This window comes from Podarcis muralis, chromosome 12, assembly GCF_964188315.1.
Source record: "Podarcis muralis chromosome 12, rPodMur119.hap1.1, whole genome shotgun sequence".
Classification (NCBI taxonomy): domain Eukaryota; kingdom Metazoa; phylum Chordata; class Lepidosauria; order Squamata; family Lacertidae; genus Podarcis; species Podarcis muralis.
In genome coordinates, this window is record NC_135666.1 from 5,556,482 (window position 1) to 5,577,243 (window position 20,762).

Here is a 20,762-nt window from a genome sequence, read left to right on the forward strand (position 1 = left end):
AATGTTTCACCCTTTGGAGTGGCAGGGCGGAAGTTTGCAGCCTCTGATAAAGGGAGGCGATGGAATGAGCACTGTCTGCCTGAGTTTGCTGTTTTGAGTTCTGGGTTATGGCTGCTTGGGCAGTTTTTTCTTTCTTTCTTTCTCTTTTAATGGACTCTTGTAAGCATACCGGTTTCTTGCAAACCATTTTTGTACCCAGCAAACCTTCTGCTTTGGTCCTTTTGTAGGCAGATGTTAGCTTTCTCCATATAAAAAGCAGGTAGGCAACCACAGAGTTTGGCTGATCTTGGTAAAAGGTAAAGGTAAAGGGATCCCTGACCGTTAGGTCCAGTCGTGACCGACTCTGGGGTTGTGGCGCTCATCTCGCTTTATTGGCCGAGGGAGCCGGCGTACAGCTTCTGGGTCATGTGGCCAGCATGACTAAGCCGCTTCTGGCGAACCAGAGCAGCGCACGGAAACGCCGTTTACCTTCCCACCGGAGCGGTACCTATTTATCTACTTGCACTTTGACATGCTTTTGAACTGCTAGGTTGGCAGGAGCAGGGACCGAGCAATGGGAGCTCACCCTGTCACGGGGATTCGAACCACCGACCTTCTGATCGGCAAGCCCTAGACTCTGTGGTTTAACCCACAGCGCCACCCGCAGAGTTTGGCTGATCTTGGTAGGCAACCATTATTAGTAGCTTCCTGCAAATCTTTGGGCACATGTAGAAGACACTCTATCCTTTCATTTCTTTCTTTCTTTCTTTCTCTCTCTCTCTCTCTCTCTCTCTGCGCATGTGTGTTGATATCTCATTTTCACATCGCATTTCAGAGACACTCTGGAGCAGTAGAAACCTGTTGCAACTTATTAAAGGTAAAGGGTAAAGGGACCCCTGACCATTAGGTCCAGTCGTGGCCGACTCTGGAGTTGCGGCGCTCATCTCGCTTTATTGGCCAAGCGAACCGGCGTACAGCTTCCAGGTCATGTGGCCAGCATGACTATGCCGCTTCTGGCGAACCAGAGCAGCGCACGGAAACGCCGTTTACCTTCCCGCCAGAATGGTACCTCTTTATCTACTTGCACTTTGATGTGCTTTCGAACTGCTAGGTTGGCAGGAGCTGGAACTTAGTGTTTCCAAACCCCAGCATGAATTGAGATGAACTTCCCCTCAAGGGTCTTGTTTGGTTGATATGCAGAGAGGTGTTCCTGGGGTCCTGAGCCGCATAAGATTTCACAGGTTTTGATCTCTCTCCCTGTAGCCTGAAGTCTTTCATCAGCTGCACCTCCATCATCAGCCCTGTTGTTGTGCATCTTCCTTGAATGTTTTTGCCTTTCTGGAATGTGTCCTTGAGCACTGATAACACCTCTTCCTTGCCTGGGCGGTGAATAGAGAGGGGGTTGTGTGGAGAAACTAGCCTACTGTACAAAGGCAGTGTTAGAAACTCAGATACAGTGGTACCTTGGTTATCGAACTTAATCCATTCCAGGAGTCTGTTCAACTCCCAGAATGGTTCGAAAAGCAAGGCACGGCTTCCAATTGGCTGCAGGAGTTTCCTGCACTCAATTGGAAGCCATGTTGGACGTTCAGCTTCCTAAACGGCCTCGGTCCAATATACCTGAAGGAGCGTCTCCATCCCCACCGTTCTGCCTGGACACTGAGGTCCAGTGCTGAGGGTCTTCTGGCAGTTCCCTCCCTGTGAGAAGCCAACTTACAGGGAACCAGGCAGAGGGCCTTCTTGGTAGTGGCGCCTGCCCTGTGGAACGCCCTCCCACCAGATGTCAAAGAGAAAAACAACTACAAGACTTTAAGAAGACATCTGAAGGCAGCCCTGTTTAGGGAAGCTTTTAATGTTTAATAGAGTCTTGTATTTTAATCTTTTGTTGGAAACCGCCCAGAGTGGCTGGGGAAACCCAGCCAGATGGGCGGGGTATAAATAATAAATTATTATTATACAGTGGTGGCCCGCAAGACGAACGCCTCGCAAGACGGAAAACCCGCTAGACGAAAGGGTTTTCCGTTTTGGAGGCGCTTCGCAAAACGAATTTCCCTATGGGCTTCCTTCGCAAGACGAAGCCCATAGGGAAATCTCCGGGACAGCGGAGAAGCGCAGCGCGTCTTCCCCACTGTCCTCGGACCTACTCCGAAGGCTGGCGGCGGGGCGGAGAGACCTCCCGCCACCAGCCTTCGTTTCTCCGCTATCCCGGACGGCTTTTGAAGGCAGGTGGGGGGGGGGGAGCAAAGACTTTTGTCCCCCGCCGGCCTTCAGAAGAGGTCCAGGACCTCTTCTGAAGGCCGGCGGGGGGCAAAAGTCTTTGCTCCCCCCTGCCTGACTTCCCGGGGGCTTTTAAATCGCCCCGGGACAGCGGAGAAGTCCTCCGCTGTCCCAGGGTTTTTTAAAATGCTGGGGGTGGGAAGAAAAGCCCTTGCCCCCCCCCCCAGCCTTCAGAAGAGGTCGGGGGACAGACTGTGCCCGGACCTGGTCTGAAGTCGGTTTCCATAGGAACGCATTGATTGATTTTCAATGCATTCCTATGGGAAACCGTGCTTCGCAAGACGAAAAACTCGCAAGAAGAAAAAACTTGCGGAACGAATTAATTTCGTCTTGCGAGGCACCACTGTATTGGTTCCTCCACCCACTTTTGGCTCTGGCCCTGCCTGCTGCTGGCATGTGGCCCCTGAGTGGTTGCCCATAAGGGAATGTGTCCCTCAGTTTGAAAAAGCCCCCTCACACACCCCAGACTAAAAGAAGCAGGAGACTGCTTTCCTTTCTAGCTGCCGCCGCCACTGCAACCCCATCACCTGTTTGTTCCGTTGTGCAAAGTCGTAATATTCAGGCTGCGGTTGCCATCATTTCCATAGCAACCTGCTGCGACTGAGCAAGGATTATGACTTCAATAAGGAGTGAACACCAGGAACAACGGCAGGCTTTCGGGCTGGCTGGCTCTTTGAAAGCAGCTAAGGAGATAAGCACATTTTCCCCTTGTAGACGGGAATTTCTGAAGGATCTTCCAGTCCTCCATGCTCTCGCACCCGGGGCTGGCGCAGGGGCAAAATGCAAATCCCAGACCGGTTTTCAGACACTCCCGACCAATTGGCAAGCCTCTTCTATGCAGATACGGGGTAGGAAAGATCTCAGATCCATAATTGCAGATTTCTGGGTGCCTGAAATCCCCCGCCCCCTGTCGCCTGAGAGTCCCTTGTACATTGCAGGGGATTCCAGTGGAGGCAGATGGGTCAGGGCATGGGGTGGCCCCTGAAAAGAGAGGCTGGTTGCAGCCTAGACTACGCCAGCCAGAGCCTCCCTTGACTTGTTGCTGCATAACTCCTGTCTTCTGTCTCTTTCTTCATGCCAAGGCTCCGATTTGGAGAGTGTGTTAAACCAGCTGTGCAGGTGGAACCCCCATCCTTATTGCTTAAGCTGTAAATCTTCATGAAGTGACAGTCATCTCCGATAGCCCATTGGCAATGATAGCCATTGCAGGACCTTAGAACTGATGGGATCCATTAATAATAATAATAATAATAATAATAATAATAATAATAATAGCAATAATTTATTTATACCCCAGGGACGCGGGTGGCGCTGTGGGTAAAAGCCTCAGCGCCTAGGGCTTGCCGATCGAAAGGTCGGCGGTTCGAATCCCCGCGGCGGGGTGCGCTCCCGCTGCTCGGTCCCAGCGCCTGCCAACCTAGCAGTTCGAAAGCAGCCCCGGGTGCAAGTAGATAGATAGGGACCTCTTACTGGCGGGAAGGTAAACGGCGTTCCGTGTGCTGCGCTGGCTCACCAGATGCAGCTTTGTCACGCTGGCCACGTGACCCGGAAGTGTCTCCGGACAGCGCTGGCCCCCTGCCTCTTGAGTGAGATGGGCGCACAACCCTAGAGTCTGTCAAGACTGGCCCGTACGGGCAGGGGTACCTTTACCTTTTTTATTTATACCCCACCCTTCCTGGTTCAAAAACCGGCTACGATTAGGAAACTTTTGCTTCAGCAACTTGAATAGGTGAATTGGAAATTAAGTTATAAGAAAGACGAGGTGGACAATATGAAATAACTATACTATGTTTATTTTTAAGGTACAAATAAAGGAGATACAGTATTTTGAACTTAGAAACATAGTATTTGAAAGATACAGTAAGATATGAAATAAGGTAACAAATTGCTGATGTTTTAATTGCAAAGAACGCAGGGTTCGGAAGATGTGGGGAAGTCCAGTTGGAATGGCAAAAATATTTTGGAAAGTTGGTTTCTATGTATCTCTTTCTCTTTTTATCTTCATTCTTTATTCTTTATTCTGTAAATTTCTAACTGTTGGAAAGAAAACTTAATAAAATATTATAAAAAACAAAAACAAAAACCGGGCTCAGGGCAGCTAACAACAAATTTAAAACACTTAATTGTAAAAGCAGCATAAAATACAGTATAAAAACTTGAATAACAATAAAATCCAAAAAATCAATTAGATAATCCCCAGGGCTAGCTGGCTGAATTGGTCCCACTTGGGCCAGTGAGGAGGCCAGGGGAGAATTAGCTGTGGGGTCTCAGAGCGGGTGATCTTCATAAAAGGGGAGGGGGAGGGAAGAGAAGGGAAATAAAAGATCAGGCTGAATTCAGATGAAAGGCCAGGTGGAATAGCTCTGTCTTACAGGCTCGCCAAAAGGAGGTTAAATCCTGAAGGGCCCTAGTCTCATGGGACAGAGCATTCCACCAGGTGGGAGCCATCACTGAGAAGGCCCTGGCCCTGGTAGAGGATAGTCTGACTTCCTTAGGGCCCGGGACCTTTAAACTATGGTTATTCATGGACCTTAAGGTCCTTTGCGGGGCAGACCAGGAGAGGCGATCCCGTAGATAAAGCTCTGGAGGATGATTTAGGGGAGGGGGCGACTCCTCTAGGAAGAAAGGTGGCAATGTTTGGGATTTCCCCTCCCCCCCCCCCATTCTGAGAAGAGATGAGGAAGAATTGACGTGTTAGAAGTTTATAAAACCATGCCTTGCATGGAGAACATGGGCAGAGGAACGTTTTTCTCCCTCTCTCACAACACTAGAACACGCAAAGAAGCTAAATATTGGAACTTTCAGGACTGATAAAAGAAAGCACCACTTCTTCACTTAGCATATGGTTAACCTAGACAGCATCTTAAAAAGCAGAGACAGCACCTTGCCAACAAAGGTCCGTATAGTTCAAGCTATGGTCTTCCCAGTAGTGATGTATGGAAGTGAGAGCTGGACCATAAAGAAGGCTGATCGCCGAAGAATGGATGCTTTTGAATATGGTGCTGGAGGAGACTCTTGAGAGTCCCATGGACTGCAAGAAGATCAAACCTCTCCATTCTGAAGGAAATCAGCCCTGAGTGCTCACTGGAAGGACACTTGGGCCACCTCATGAGGAGAGAAGACTCCCTGATGTTGGGAAAGATGGAGGGCACAAGGAGAAGGGGACGACAGAGGACGAGATGGCTGGACAGTGTTCTCGAAGCTACCAGCATGAGTTTGACCAAACTGCAGGAGGTAGTGGAAGAGAGGAGTGCCTGGCGTGCTCTGGTCCAGGGGGTCACAAAGAGTCGGACACGACTAAACGACTAAACAACAACAACCTATGGAACTCCTCCCCACAGGAGGCAGTGATGGGGGGGAGAGTAGACACTTGTGTTCGAATCCTGCTTGTGGGTTTCCCACACTTGACTACTGCGAGATCAGGATGCTGGACTAGGTGGGCCATTGGCCTGATCCTGCAGACTCTCTCTATGTATTCTTTGGTTTAATTTTGTGAGCAGTTGAGGCAGCGTTCCTCAATTACCCAGGGCTGCAAAGTTTATCTTTTTAGGAGGGGAAAAGTGCGTCTTATAGAGTGGAAAATACGGTACCAAGGGCTGCAAAGTTTATCCCCTGAATTAAGCATGGTGTGCTCCTGGTCTGCCTTCCCTGTTATCTGTGCATGTGTGTTTGTGTGTGTGATCTTTAGAAAACAGGTTGTGCTGTTTGCTATCTCCTGGGTTTTGGGGTCCAATCTGTCGGATGCCTGACTCAATCGCAGAGCGAAGGAGCCGGCGAGTTGGAGAGCGCGCGTGCGGCTCCTCCCCCAAAGCTCCTGATTGGCTCTTGTGTCGCCACCTGCCACCTGCTTGGTGTAACTGCAGCCAAACGGGACCCTCCCGCCATCTGTCTCTTGCTCACAGAACGCAACAGGCTCACTGATTCAAAGTGCTGATTAAAAGGTCCCAGATGGCTGGCGAATCCCAACAGCGCCGTTGGAAAGGGCAAGGAAGGATCGGGGGAGGAAAAACACCAGACGTTGGGCAGAAACATCTCTGAAACGAGAGCCAGATCTGCTGCGCCGATGAATGCCCAAAGTTCCAAGCACGGCTCACAAAACTGACACGTGGGATGGTGTGTTTTGCTCTGTGCTCTAGCGAGATGGCATTTTTCTGCCCAGGGATAAAAGGCTGTGCCAGGATAATTCTAAATTCTGTGCCTTCCATCGCCTCGCCAGGTTGGTGCCCTGTGCGGGGTCTTCCTTCTGGCTACCTGAAATCCGCCTCCTGGATTTGAAGGGCATCACAGCAGGCCTTCTTAGGTTTCCGAGCACAATTCAAAGTGTTGTTGCTGACCTTTCAAGCCCTAAACGGCCTCGGTCCAGTATACCTGAAGGAGCGTCTCCACCCCCATCGTTCCGCCCAGACGCCGAGGTCCAGCTCTGAGGACCTTCTGGCGGTTCCCTCCCTGCGAGAAGCAAAGCTACAGGGAACCAGGCAGAGGGCCTTCTCGGTGGTGGCGCCCGCCCTGTGGAACGCCCTCCCACCAGATGTCAAAGAGAGAGAAAACTACCTGATATTTAGAAGACATCTGAAGGCAGCCCTGTTCATAGAAGCTTTTAATGTGTGACATTTTAATGTATTTTTAATCTTTGTTGGAAGCTGCCCAGTGGACTGTAGCCTGTGGCAGTTTTGCCGTAAAAACGTCTTTGAGGTGCTACAATACTCTATTTGGTTCTTTTTACCCTCCCCACCCACAAGACCTGACGCTTAAGCTACTCAGTCAATGTCAATCTTTAAACATGGTTGGATTGAGCACCCAGTTGTTCCAGTTTGCTTATTCTTTGTGAGCTCCTACATGTTTTCTTATTTTACTGCAGGCACCCCCAAATTCGGCTCTCCATCCGTTTTGGGACTACAACTCCCATCATCCCTAGCTAAGAGGACCAGCAGTCAGGGATGATGGGAATTGTAGTCCCCAAAAAAATCTGGAGGGCCGAGTTTGGGGGTGCCTGTTTTGTAGCTGTGCGGAAGGCTTGTTGTTGTTGTTAAAAACCCCATCTCATTCTACATTCCCATGCAGCTGTACTGACACTAAGCAAGGCGCAAACCCAGCAAAGCTCTGCATGCAATCTAGCCATGCATTCCCTTGCCCTTCGCTCTTACGTGTTTGGTGCACCTGCACCAGAGTACAGAAGGAGCCACTGTTTATCCTGGCATTCGTCACGTTCCAGGAAACAGTGTCAGCTTTCATTTGACTCTAGTGTGTGTGTGTGCATTCTCTCTACCACCCCCCTCTCAAACTCTCCCTCCCCCAGCGCCAGCTCTCTACTTGCTTTGCTCATCCAGCTTGGGCCACAACAGTCCCCAAATGCACAACTTGCTCTGGACGTCCCAGCACCCGCCAAACATCTAATTCATTTCCCTCCTCGCTGGCCTCATGTGTGTCTGCGGACCTTCCATTTCTCTTGTGCGCGCAAGTCACAGTGGGGAATTCAGCCTGGGGCGAAATGAAATTAAGCCCAGACACCGAAGAACCCTGGGCCTGCTGGATCATTTACATGCAGTTCAGGCACCGGGCCTGGGGTTTTTTTTTTTTGCATTGAAATCTCGCACTGGAGAAACGTCAGGCTTGATGGGTGCTCTCCTTCCCCCTAATTTCCCCCCTCTTTCTTTCTCTCCACAGAATAAAGATGATGGCGCACCGGAGCTCAAGCATTTCCGAGGCGACGGTGAAGAGAAAGATATGGGAAAGCATAAGTAAGTTGCTGCTTATCCCCCCTCTCTCTCTCTCTCTGTTTGGGATTTGAGCCGTATCATGGCTCTGTCGTCTAGCGTAGAGGTCAGTGTTTGCTCCCTGCTTGCAGATCAGGAGGTGAGCTTTGGACTGTGTGTTCTCCATACACACACACACACACACACACACACAGCCCCCTCGGAAAGGAAAAACCGGCTTGTTTATAACAGGGAAACTTGCTTTTCCTGTTAAAGCAGCGTACGAGGTAAGCGAGCCGCGAGGCGGCTTGTTACGCGATCCCAAGGGTGGTGAATAATGAATGATTTTGATATTGCATTTTCCGTTTCTGCTGATTAAGGCTAACGGTTGGAGCGGACCGCAGAGCAGGCACGTCAAGAGAGGCCGGCCGGTGCCTTCTCTGTTCCACAACACAAGGCAGGGTTATTGAAATGTTGAGCTGAGAAGAAACACTCGGGTTGTCTGAGCTGACCTGTGGATGAAAACATCCTGACAAGGCGACTGACTCATCTCTTTTCATTTTCCACCCTTCTCTCTCTCTAAAACAACAACAACATCTGGGGATGGGGATTTCCGTAGCTTCCCAGAGGGGATGTTTGCCTGTATACCTCCCTGTGATGTTGTGAATGCAAGTGGGGTTTACAGAGGTCCACATGAAATGGAATAAGATGCCAAGCCCTGGAGAACGGGTACCAGTTCCCATCCCCTGTCTTCAGAGACGGGGGCAAGGGATGGATCCTGAGCGCAGAATTGGGAGCTTCTCTCCTGAACACCCTCCTCCTCCTCCCCACACTGCGGGCTGCACAACCCATAGGACTCTCCTGGGAGGTCTCTTGCCGGGAAGAGGCAGCGCTGCTAATTGCGTGTGGCAGGCCTGCGAGAGCCTCGCATTTAGTGTTTAATTAAAGGGATTCGGACCTGTCCGTTTGGACAGGCTAGAGAAATGTAACAAGCCTCCAGCGGTTCCCTGGGGGGCATGGGGTGTCGTGCGGCTGGTTTCTGGCTCCTGGCATTGCTCTGATGCTGTGGAATTGAACGGAAGGCCCAGCGGCGCAACCCGTTTTTAACTCTGCATTTAGACCCAGAGACGATCCTTTGCTGAGATGCCGCACGTAGGTTACTCACAAGGAGCATAGGATCCACGGTGGTGCGGTAGCGTGGGTAGAAACCTCACACCTGGAGCATAGCACACACATGACCATGCCCCGGTGGAATAGCCATTTTTTTAAAAAAAGAAGAAGATAAATCTCCATGATTTAAACCTCTCCTCCGCTATCTTGGATATGCAAAATAAAACTGGTTGTTTGCTTCAGTTGGAATGTTAACGGACCCCAATGTCTTCCTCTCCCCTCTAAGAATTTTAAAAGAAACACGGAACCACCAACTGCTTTGGTGGGGGAAATGAGTTGCGCAGGCTAGGTGGAATGCTTTGCATATTTCAATATGCCTCCGGGATTAGTTATAAACCCCAATTGCATAGGAGGGTTAAAAATCATTGTTGCATATTTCTCTGGGGTGTTCAGGTCTATTAATTCTGCTCTCTGTGTCTCTCCCCCTCCTATTTCCTCCCTTTAAATAAACTGTGAGCATCTCCTTTTCCCTCTCTCTCTCTCTCTCTCTCTCTCTCTCTCTCTCTTCCTTTCTTTCTCTCCCTCCCTCCCTCCCTCCCTCCCTCTCTCAGCCCTCCTCAGTTACTTCCTGCTAAGAATCTGGTTTTCAGATAATAGACTGCCTCTGAAGACGGAGGCTCTGTTTAATTTTCTTAGCTAACCATCACTGGTAGAACTCTCTTCCATCATCAGTGTGCCTTAAATTGCTAAGCATATACCAGTTTCCATTACAGTGGTACCTCGGGTTACATACACTTCAGGTTACATATGCTTCAGGTTACAGACTCTGTTAACCCAGAAATAGTGCTTCAGGTTAAGAACTTTGTTTCAGGATGAGAACAGAAATCGGGCTCCAGCGGCACAGTGGCAGCAGCAGGAGGCCCCATTAGCTAAAGTGGTGCTTCAGGTTAAGAACAGTTTCAGGTTAAGTACTGACCTCTGGAACGAATTAAGTACTTAACCCGAGGTAAAAAGGTAAAGGTACCCCTGCCCGTACGGGCCAGTCGTGTCCGACTCTAGGGTTGTGTGCTCATCTCACTTAAGAGGCCGGGGGCCAGCGCTGTCCGGAGACACTTCTGGGTCACGTGGCCAGCGTGACGAAGCTGCTCTGGTGAGCCAGCACCAGCGCAGTGCACAGAAACACTGTTTACCTTCCCGCTATAAAGCGGTACCTATTTATCTACTTGCACTTAGGGGTGCTTTCGAACTGCTAGGTGGGCAGGAGCTGGGACTGAAGGACGGGAGCTCACCCCGCCGCGGGGATTCGAACCGCCGACCATGCGATCGGCAAGTCCTAGGCACTGAGGTTTTACCCACAGCGCCACCCGCGTCCCATAACCCGAGCTCTCTCTCTCTGTGTGTGTGTGTGTCTGTGTGTTCACAGTGTACTGCTTTGACAACGTTTGTTGGAAAGCAGTTTATAAATCCATAAATAAAAAAACGCCAGCCCCCAAAGACCCAGAGGTGTGGCTCACTGCACATACCCTGAAAATTACCCACCGGTTATCGTTCCTGCTTGGAGAGAAGGTTTTGGCCACAGGGGGTAAATCCTGTTGAACTCTGCGGGACTCGCTTCTAAGGAAACATGCATTGAAAGAGGCGGGAGAAAAGAGCGGAACCTGAGCAAATAAGTGCTGATGCTGCCTAGCAACATTTCATTCCTCGCCTTGCTTGTCCCCTGCAAGATTAAGCAGCTGCACTAAGGAGAGCAACGAAGAGAAAGATGCTCTCCCAAGTCCCCAGCCAATTTTTATTTTTGCCCCACACGTCTGCCAAACGCACAAGCAGCCCACTCCTCCTGCTGTCCGGCATCTTTCTGAAGGGGTTTGATAGTTGGATGTGGGTCTGTGCCGCAGCAACGCAGTCTGGCTTTTGAGTCCCCCTCTTGCTGGTTTCTGTGTCCAGCGGCACAAAATCTCCCAGGTTTCAGGGCTCTCTGCTTCTCTATGCCACCACCTCCTCCCAACTCAGAGGCAGAAAACTGCCTGTCCGTAAGGCTCTGAGCTCCTGCTACAGACAGAGCTAAGCTCAGTGGCAAGATCTCTCCCAGCTCTCCAAATCCAGGGTTGCTGCATCCAGTCTCATCTCTGTCTCCTGGCCCCACTCCTTTCCAACCTCTGCATCAGGACTGTTCTTTGTGTCAGGAGCTCATCCTACACTCGAGTAGGACCCTGGTAGAGACACATGCCCGACTGGCATGTTCTCTCCCACGTGGTCGTTCATTTGGGAGCTTCAAAGAAGAAGAAGAGTTTGGATTTGATATCCTGCTTTATCGCTACCCGAAGGAGTCTCAAAGCGGCTAACATTCTCCTTTCCCTTCCTCCCCCACAACAAACACTCTGTGAGGTGAGTGGGGCTGAGAGACTTCAAAGAAGTGTGACTAGCCCAAGGTCACCCAGCAGCTGCATGTGGAGGAGCGGAGACGCAAACCCGGTTCACCAGATTACGAGTCTACTGCTCTTAACCACTACACCAAAATGGCTCTCAGCTTTCGTCAGCCCGAACATCACAGCGACCGATGCCAACAGACACGGGCACACTTAGGGACCTGCAGAGTCTTCGCAGTTTGCATAAAAGAACTCAGCAACTCAGCATTTTGGCTAATCTACTTTATTTACATACAAACACACACGGAGCACTGCAACATGGCTCCCTCTCTCTCTAGCATCAGACAGCAAAGAGAGAAAGAACAAAGGACAACAGTCCCACTTCACGGAACACAGTAACACAAACATCCTGTCTCCGACACTTCCCACTCCGTGGAGTCAAAACATACACCATCATGTGATAGACAACAATCCCACGACTGCAACCACGGAGCAGGAATTCTAACACTTTGCCCCAGCTTCCCTCTGCCCACTTAACCCTGCTGCCCCTTCAGCTTCTGACACCTCCTCTTCCCAGTCTGCTCCCTCACTAAGTAATTTATAAGACTGCAAGTGAAGATCTCATACTGTATCATTGTTTTCTCTGTGTGACATTTATTCTGTCCACGATGTTTCTTCCTGTCCTTGTCTGTCAGTCTTATTCCCTGTTGTTGCTGCACGCCATCACGCTCCCTCTGCCCATCTTCACCCCACCACCAACCCTCTGCTTCTGAGCTTTCTTCCCTTGGGGATTCCCCAGCTGATGCCTTCTTCCACTCCTCTACAGCCAGCCAGTCCAGGACACCCCATGCAAATACCGTATTTTTCGCTCTATAAGACACACTTTTCCCCCTTCAAAAATTAAGGGGAAACGTGTGTGCGTCTTATGGAGCGAATGCAGGCTCCTTGGCTTCAGCGATAGCAACACGAAGCCTCCGAAGCGCAGAGGGAGAGCTCCCCCTCCCCCTGTTCTCCGGAGGCTTCGCGTTGCTTTCGCTGAAGCCCCCGGAGCGCAGCGCAAACTCCCGCTGCGCTCCGGGGGCTTCAGGCAGCTATCTGCAAGCCTTTGGAGCACAGCAGGAGTTCCCGCTGCGCTCTGAAGGCTTGCGGATAGCCGCTGAAGCCTGGAGAGTGAGAAGGGACGGTGCACACCGATCCCTCTTGCTCTCCAGGCTTCGCTGGAGAGGCGCTGCACAGTTTTCCCATTCTGCGCAGCGCCCCTTCAGCGAAGCGGGAGGAGAAATGGAAGGGGCTCCGTTTCTCCCACCGCTTCGCTGAAGGGCGCTGCGCAGAGAGGGGGAGATTTTTTTCCCCCTGTTCTCCCCCTCCTATGGTCTGGTGTGTCCTATAGAGCGAAAAATACGGTACCTGCTTGGGCCCCGAACAATCCTTGCTTTCGGCCTCTCCTTCCTAGGATCCCATTCTCTCACCCTCGAAACTACCCCTGCCAGGCAGAACGAGCTGCTCTTTGCTGGACACCAAGCGAGTGGCCTTTGTCGGAGGCTGATGGGTAGTCGTATGTGACATCAGACTAAGCTTCCCTCTTTTCTTCTTTCCCCTTTCCAGGGAGCTCAAGTTGCGGAATTACACTCCGGAAGACAAAGAGCTCAAGGGGCGGGTGGTGCCCAAAGCAAAGCCCGCCTCAGGTGAGTGGGCATCCAGAACCTCTTCTGAAATGGACCACAGCATCTTGCTTGCAGCAGCGACCAATCAGGTTCCTTCTGCGAAGCTCAAAAAGAGGGGCAGACACACTCGTTCTCCTGAGAGTCAGTGCAGTGTAGCAGTTGTCGAGTGTTGGGCTAGGACCTGGAAGACCAGAGTTCAAATCCATACTGTAATGGTTCTAGGGGTTGCTTGTGTGTAAATCAACGCCACCCTTGGCTGGTTGCCTGAATGAACCCTTTCTGTCTGGACAGCCACACGCCCGTGGCTGTCTCAATCGCTGGCAGAATCCGTTAGTGGGCGTTTCTTGAACTTCTTCCAGCAAAGAAGCTCTTTGACGCCTAGTCTCCGCCTACTTTCCCTGCGCGGAAGCCTTCTGCGCAGGGAGGGTGTGGGCATCGGAGGACCCGTGCTCTCCCCACTGGTTCCTGGCGAGGAGTCTTGGAGCCACCTCACCGATTCCCCCATCTGCCCCCCTTCTCCACTGGTGTTACGCTGATTTCCTTCCCCAGAAGATGTGCTGCTTCTCTCCCTCCCGGGACGCTCTCTGGAATCCCTCTGGAGCCCTCCCTCTCCCTCTGGCTCCGATGGCAGTTCCCTGACACCTACTGACCTTGGGCCAGCCCCAGTCTCGTAGCCGACCTCGCAGGGCTGTTGCGAGGATAAGATGAGGAGGGGGCAAGCCCTGCACACCGCGTTGAGCTCCTTGGAGGAAAAAGGTGGGATATAAACACAATAAGTAAAAATAAAAGAGAACACACATGGGAAGAATTGCTCCTTGCCTCTCAAATAATCAGTTGTTTGCAGGCAACAAAAGACACTCCTGTTTGGTTTCACATGGCAGATAGCAAAGAAACTCCTATGTGGTTCTCAGGACAGATCCAAGAGTTTAGCTAAGCTATGAAATTTGCTGTTGCAGGAGGCAATGATGACCGCCAACCTAAGTAAAGGTAAAGGGACCCCTGACCATTAGGTCCAGTCGTGGCCGACTCTGGGGTTCTGGCACTCATCTCGCTTTACTGGCCGAGGGAGCCGGCATACAGCTTCCGGGTCAGTGGCCAGCATGACTAAGCCACTTCTGGCGAACCAGAACAGCGCACGGAAACGCTGTTTACCTTCCCGCCAGAGCGGTACCTATTTATCTACTTGCAGTTTTGAGCTGCTAGGTTGGCAGGAGCAGGGACCGAGCAACAGGAGCTCACCCCGTCATTGTGGGGATTCGAACCGCCAACCTTCTGATCAGCAAGTCCTAGGCTCTGTGGTTTAACCCACAGCGCCACCCGAGGCAATGATGACCACCAACCTAGATGGCTTTAAAAGAGCTTTGGGCTAATTCATGGAGGAGGAGAGAGGCACTGATGCTTCTGAATATCACTTGCCATTGGCACACATCCAGAAGGCTCTGTTTACATTCTTTGCCATTGATTAGACTTCTTATTCAGGAATTTGGCTGGCCCTCTCCAAAACAAGGGCTGCGTCTCTGCAGAGTTGCTTCTAACCTGAACCTTGGGGAGGAAGAAGACTGTATGAACCAGAACAGATAAGCTTGCAGGAGTGATCAAAGCACTTCACTGAGGGCCCTGCCAGACTATCTGAGGATTGGTCCTTCCTTTTCTGAACACGGGAATTAAGGGTACACCTGTGTCTCACCTGTGAACTGGCTTTTTGTGTCTTTTCCCCAAGGCGTTTTGGGAATTGTAGTACCGCTGGAGAATAGGGTCCTCTGGCAGAAATCCTAGCGTCTTAGAGACTTAGAGTTGGAAGGGGCCACAAGGGTCATCTAGTCTGACCCACCGTTGTGGGGTTCTAACCTGCGACCCTGAGATTAAGAGGCTTACTCTCTGCCGACTGAGCTACTTGAGTCTTGCCGTGGCAGCTTAAGTTTGCGCCCTCGGTTCATCTGATCGGGGAGGGATTCCAGTTGAGGTTCTTAATGACTAGGCCAGCGTTGGCCAACCTGGTGCCCTCTCCAGGTGTTTCGGGCTGCAACTCCCATTGGCCGACTCTGGGGTTGCGGCGCTCATCTCGCTTTATTGGCCGAGGGAGCCGGCGTACAGCTGCCGGGTCATGTGGCCAGCATGACTAAGTCGCTTCTGGCGAACCAGAGCAGCGCACGGAAACGCCATTTACCTTCCCACTGGAGTGGTATCTATTTATCTACTTGCACTTTGATGTGCTTTTGAACTGCTAGGTTGGCAGGAGCAGGGACCGAGCAACGGGAGCTCACCCCCGTCGCGGGGATTCAAACCGCCAACCTTCTGCTCGGCAAGTCCTAGGCTCTGTGGTTTAACCCACAGCGCCACCCATTGGCCCTGCTGATGTCCAAAACATCTGGAGAGGGCATCGGGTTGGCCAAGGCTTGTGGCCTTGTCCTTGTGCTCTCCAGCATGCATGATGTTCATCGCATGCTTCCACCAGGGACTCCCAGAGAGCTTCTCTCCCTCTGTGACCTTCAGTGGACCTTCCCTGTCTCTGCACCGCCCCCCTGACCCTCCTTCCCACCTGTGCTAAAATCGCCGCAACATCCTTCTGTCTCCTTCTGCCCCCTAGTGGAAGACAAGGTGAAAGAGCAGCTGGAGGCTGCGAAGCCCGAGCCCATCATCGAAGAAGTGGTAAGTCTGGAACCTTTGGTGCTTCCCGCTTCAAACGAAACTGTTTTTAAAAACCCCGCCTGTTTTGTTACAAAGCTGATTAGTAGTGGCTCTTAACGAGGGGTTCTTTTGTGTTCCTCCCCTCTCCACTTTCCCAGGACTTGGCAAATCTTGCGCCCAGGAAACCTGACTGGTGAGTAGGAAGCTCTGAATGGGGTTTGCGGGGCGACCGCACAAATTATTTGGGGATAAAATGCCTGCATGGTTGCTTAGATTTTATATTATTAGTAGTACAGTGCTACCTCGGGTTACAGGCGCTTCAGGTTACAGACTCTGCTAACCCAGAAATAGTACCTCGGGTTAAGAACTTTGCTTCAGGGTGAGAACAGAAATCGCGCGGCAGCGGGAGGCCCCATTAGCTAAAGTGGTGCTTCAGGTTAAGAACAGTTTCAGGTTAAGAACGGACCTCCAGAACGAATTAAGTTCTTAACCTGAGGTACCACTGTATTAATATTAGCATACTGCCCTTCATCTATAGATCTCAGGGACGCTCACAACATAAAAATGCAGTATTAAAAACACCAAATACATAATAAAAATAAGAGTAAAAACAAACCAATAATATCCTCCTCCACAACATAATCAAAGGGGGATTGGATTAGAAACCTACCCCAAGTGCCACTGGAAAATTCAGAACAGATAGAGAAAGTACTTCTTCACACAGTGCTTTTGGGGGTTTGTGCCATTTTAATAGAAGCATGAGAATGTAGAGCTGGAAAGGGACCCCAAGGGTCATCTAGTCCAGCCCCCCAGGAAGCACAATTAAAGAATAGCTGTCAAACCTCTGTTTGGAAACCTCCAATGAAGGAAGGCCCAGCACCTTCCGAGGGAGTCTGTTCCACTGTTGAATGGCTCTTATTGTCAGGAAATTCTTCCTGATGTTTAGTTGCAGTCATATTTGAATCCATGCGTCTGGGTCCTCACCTCCAGAGCTTGTTCCGTCTTTCATGACAGCCCCTCAGATATTTGAAGGTGGCTAAGCATATCTACGGGTGGCGCTGTGGGTTAAACCACAGAGCCTAGGACTTCCCGATCAGAAGGTCGGCGGTTTGAATCCCCGCGACGGGGTGAGCTCCCGTTGCTCGGCCCCTGCTCCTGCCAACCTAGCAGTTCAAAAGCACATCAAAGTGCAAGTAGATAAATAGGTACCACTCCGGCGGGAAGGTAAACGGCGTTTCTGTGCGCTGCTCTGGTTCGCCAGAGTCATGACCCGGTTCACTTAGTCATGACCCGGAAACTGTATGCCGGCTCCCTCGGCCAATAAAGGAAGATGAGGGCCGCAACCCCAGAGTCGTTCGCGACTGGACCTAACGGTCAGGGGTCCCCTTACCTTTACCTAAACATACCCACCTCCTCATAAGGCTTGGTTTCCAGACCCCTGATCATCTTGGTCACCCTCCTCTGCACACCTTCCACCTTGTAAACATCCTTCTTAAATTATGGTACCCAGAAGTGGACCCAGTATTCCAGGTGTGGTTTGACCATGGTGGAATAGAGTGGTACTATAACTTCCCTTGATGTGGATGCTAGACTTCCATGTTTCTGCACATAATAGCTCTGGGTGTTCATTTATTTTGCACCCGGATTTTGTAATGCAGTTCTCTGTCCTGGGCACTTTTGTTAATCAAGTGTGCCATAAATCAGAATGTTTTCTCAAGGGACTGACAATTCAGCCCAACCATTTCCTTCTACTTTCTACTGAAGGGGTTTTCCGTTCTGCACAGCCGCCCAGCCTAGCCCAGGAGGAGCCCTAGTCCTCTTCTGATTTCCTTGCAGGTACTGCTGCCGCGTTGCCAAAGGAACTTGCAATCCTGAGGCCGGATAGGTGCCCTTCAGGGCCTTGGCCTCCCTGTCTCCTCCTTGGGCCTGAGCTCATTTTGTTTCCATTTCCTTCACTCCTCAGGGACTTGAAGCGGGACGTGGCTAAGAAACTGGAGAAGCTGGAGAAGCGAACCCAGAGGGCGATAGCCGAGCTAATAAGTGAGTGAGCGTTTGCGGGAAAATGTGTGAAGCAGTGCTGGAGGTGTCCATTGCAGTGCTGAGCATCCCACAGGTCCCTTCGCCATTTAGTTTTGGCTCTCGCTCAGCCCTCTGTGCCTCCCCTTGGTATCCTGGTGTCTCTGCCCCATTCCATAGGAAGCCGCCTTATACCGAGCCTGACGGCTGGTCCATCTAGCCCAGTTTGGTCTACACTGGCTGGCAGCTGCTCTCCAGGATTTCAGGCAAGTGTTTCTTCCAGCCCTACCTGGAGATGCCAGCAGGGGTTGAATCTGGGACCTCCTCCTTACAAGACAGATGGTCTCCCTCTTGAGTTGCAGCCCTTCCCCAGGGAAACGTAGCTCAGCTTGAATTCCTAATGTGGATTCTTGACAGGCCAAGAGGCAGAGATGAGTCAGGTTGGCAAAGAAGCCAGAATGCCTCCTGCTGCTGCTGCAACAAGCTCATACACCCCCCCCCCCCAATGTCTCACAGGACCAGGAGAGGCGTGAAGCAGGAGGAGCAAAGGCAGGCACACTGGCATAGTCTGAGATTGCTGGGGGAAACCCTGGAGAGGTGGAGACTCAGGCAGCTGTGTGAAAGCAGGGACCTTTAGTTTCCGCAACTGCCTCATAGGGGCAAGACGACCTCCTGAGAAAGGCTGCTGTGCTCATTAGGCCTGGCAATCCTGTATTTCTAAGAAAGAGTTAACGTCACCGGTCCTGAAAGACCTACATTGGCTCCCAGCACGTTTCCGAGCACAATTCAAAGTGTTGGTGTTGACCTTTAAAGCCCTAAACGGCTTCAAAGGCCCAGTAGACCTGAAGGAGCGTCTCCACCCCCATCGTTCCGCCCGGACGCTGAGGTCCAGCTCCGAGGGCCTTCTGGTGGTTCCCTCACTGCGAGAAGCAAAGCTACAGGGAACCAGGCAGAGGGCCTTCTCGGTGGTGGCACCTGCCCTGTGGAACGCCCTCCCACCAGATGTCAAAGAGAAGAACAACTACCTGACATTCGGAAGACATCTGAAGGCAGCCCTGTTCAGGGAAGTTTTTAATGTGTGACATTTTAATGTATTTTTAAACTTTGTTGGAAGCCGCCCAGAGTGGCTGGCGAAACCCAGCCAGAGGGGCGGGGTACAAATAATAAATTATTATTATCATTATTATTACTACTACTACTACTACGTGGTGTGGTTTACTGTGGGCTCGCTTCAGACAGGCAACAGTTGCTGAGTGGTGTTTCTGTTTCCCTCGCAGGAGAGAGGCTAAGAGGCCAGGAGGAAGATCTGGCGTCAGCGGTTGACTCAGCAAAGCAGGAGGGAAGCGATTCGGACTGAGGCGGCCCATCCGGCAGGCTCTCCTTTGCCCCGGGTGGCCCTTGCGCGAAGCTTCTCTGACTCTGTGCTGGATGCAGGGCTGTGGAACGAGGGGACGAAGCACGCTTGACACAAATCCACAAAATGCAAGGGCATGCCTGGTGTTTACGTCTTCTCCAGGCAGGCTTTTGCTTGGGGGCGTTGCTGGCAAGCAAACGAGTGGGGCAGAGGACTTTTCTCATGCAAGGGAGAACCAGGAAGAGGGCCAGAAGTATGAGCCTGCAGAAGTGGGTCCCAATCGCTTACAGAACGGTGTCCCTGTGGATACCTGCAGTACAACAGACATATCTGAGGAGGACCCAGGGAAAACCTCACCCATCCCAAAAAAAATCATAACATGAAATGCTGCATTTTAAATGAAAGAGGAAATTCTCCCTTGTGGATTTTCATAATACAAAAGCACACGAGTGTTTAGAAAGTCCTTGGTCTCTTGCAAGCCAATTCCAGTATGCTTGGCAGACTACCTTGAAGTGTCCCAGAAAGTCACGTTGGGGAAGAGGCTGACTTGAATGTAGCTTATCCATATATCAAAGGGAGTTGGTCTCAGGGAAAGGACCCTGGATTCTGCCTCTGGCAGCTCGCCTCTGGCAACTATGGGGCCTGTGGTTAGAACTAGCACAGATTTTCCTTGTGTACCTTTGTTTTAAAGGATGCTTCAAAATCCCCAGCCCAGCAGCTGTGAAGTGTGGCGCTGCAGGAGACACCCAGAAATGCAGCAGAAAGCTCTTTGCAAAGTTTCCATAGGAAGTCCCCGGCGCATTTGCCAATAATCTTCTCTCGAAGGCAGTTCCCTACCAGCAGTGCCACGCCCCGACCTTGCGAAAGAACATAGCTGTCAACTTTTCCCTTTTCTTGCGAGGAATCCTATTTGGAATAAGGGAAATTCCCTTAAAAAAAGGGAAACGTTGACAGCTATGCGAAAGAAAAACGAGACCCGCGTGCTCTTGGCTGACACAGGACCCCCTCCTTCCTCCAGTCCTGTGCGTGCCGCAGCCTAAGCGAAGACCCTTGCAGTTTGTGGCACGAGATTTCGGGTGGAGAATTTGAGGCTTGGCAAAAGAGCAAGATCGCTTTGAAAATCCAACCCAGGAGTCCGCCCTTGCGAGAATTATTGGCTGTGATCGGGGAGTGTGTCGGGTTTTTTTCCAGGGGGAACCAGGCCCTAAGGCACTGGGCTGCCTCTCATGGCCAAAACCCACAGTTCTGTAAGTGGTTGTGGTTGGAAAGGCCCTGTCCTTCTGTACCCCAGATCTCTAACCCCTATAGATAAGTTCTTCTTGCTGCTATCTGCTTGCAAAACATCACCTGAGTGGCAGTCCCACTTTAGCATAAGTCTGCAAAGCCACGGACTAACTAGTTCTGAGCACATCCGATGCGGGGCAAGCAAGCGGGCGTCTCCTGGAACAGTTTTGTGGCCAGGCCACTTCTTTGTGGGTTGCTAAAATAACAACCTCTCTTGCATTGCAGCCTGGGATGTTAATATTTCATTTTGACATGTTTTCAGATCTGCTCGTCAGCTCCCAATTTTGAAAAGTCAGTGCCACTCCTTGTGGCCATCTTCGTGTTCTTTAATCGATTCGCCTTCAGTCGTGCAGAGGTTTTTAAAAAAAATAATAAAATGTTCTAAAGATAA

At 51.1% G+C, this 20,762-nt stretch overlaps 1 protein-coding gene across 1 annotated transcript in view; it reads left to right on the top strand.

The window, feature by feature from the left end:
- Positions 1 to 20,762, top strand: part of CCDC12 (coiled-coil domain containing 12) — a 35,281-nt gene extending 14,519 nt beyond the window's left edge. The window contains exons 2-7 of the mRNA XM_028750300.2: positions 7,921 to 7,994; positions 13,031 to 13,110; positions 15,677 to 15,738; positions 15,876 to 15,910; positions 17,681 to 17,757; positions 19,011 to 20,762. Of these exons, the coding sequence (XP_028606133.2) occupies positions 7,921 to 7,994; positions 13,031 to 13,110; positions 15,677 to 15,738; positions 15,876 to 15,910; positions 17,681 to 17,757; positions 19,011 to 19,090 (408 nt within the window). The 3' untranslated portion in view covers positions 19,091 to 20,762. The remainder of the gene's footprint in view (positions 1 to 7,920; positions 7,995 to 13,030; positions 13,111 to 15,676; positions 15,739 to 15,875; positions 15,911 to 17,680; positions 17,758 to 19,010) is intronic.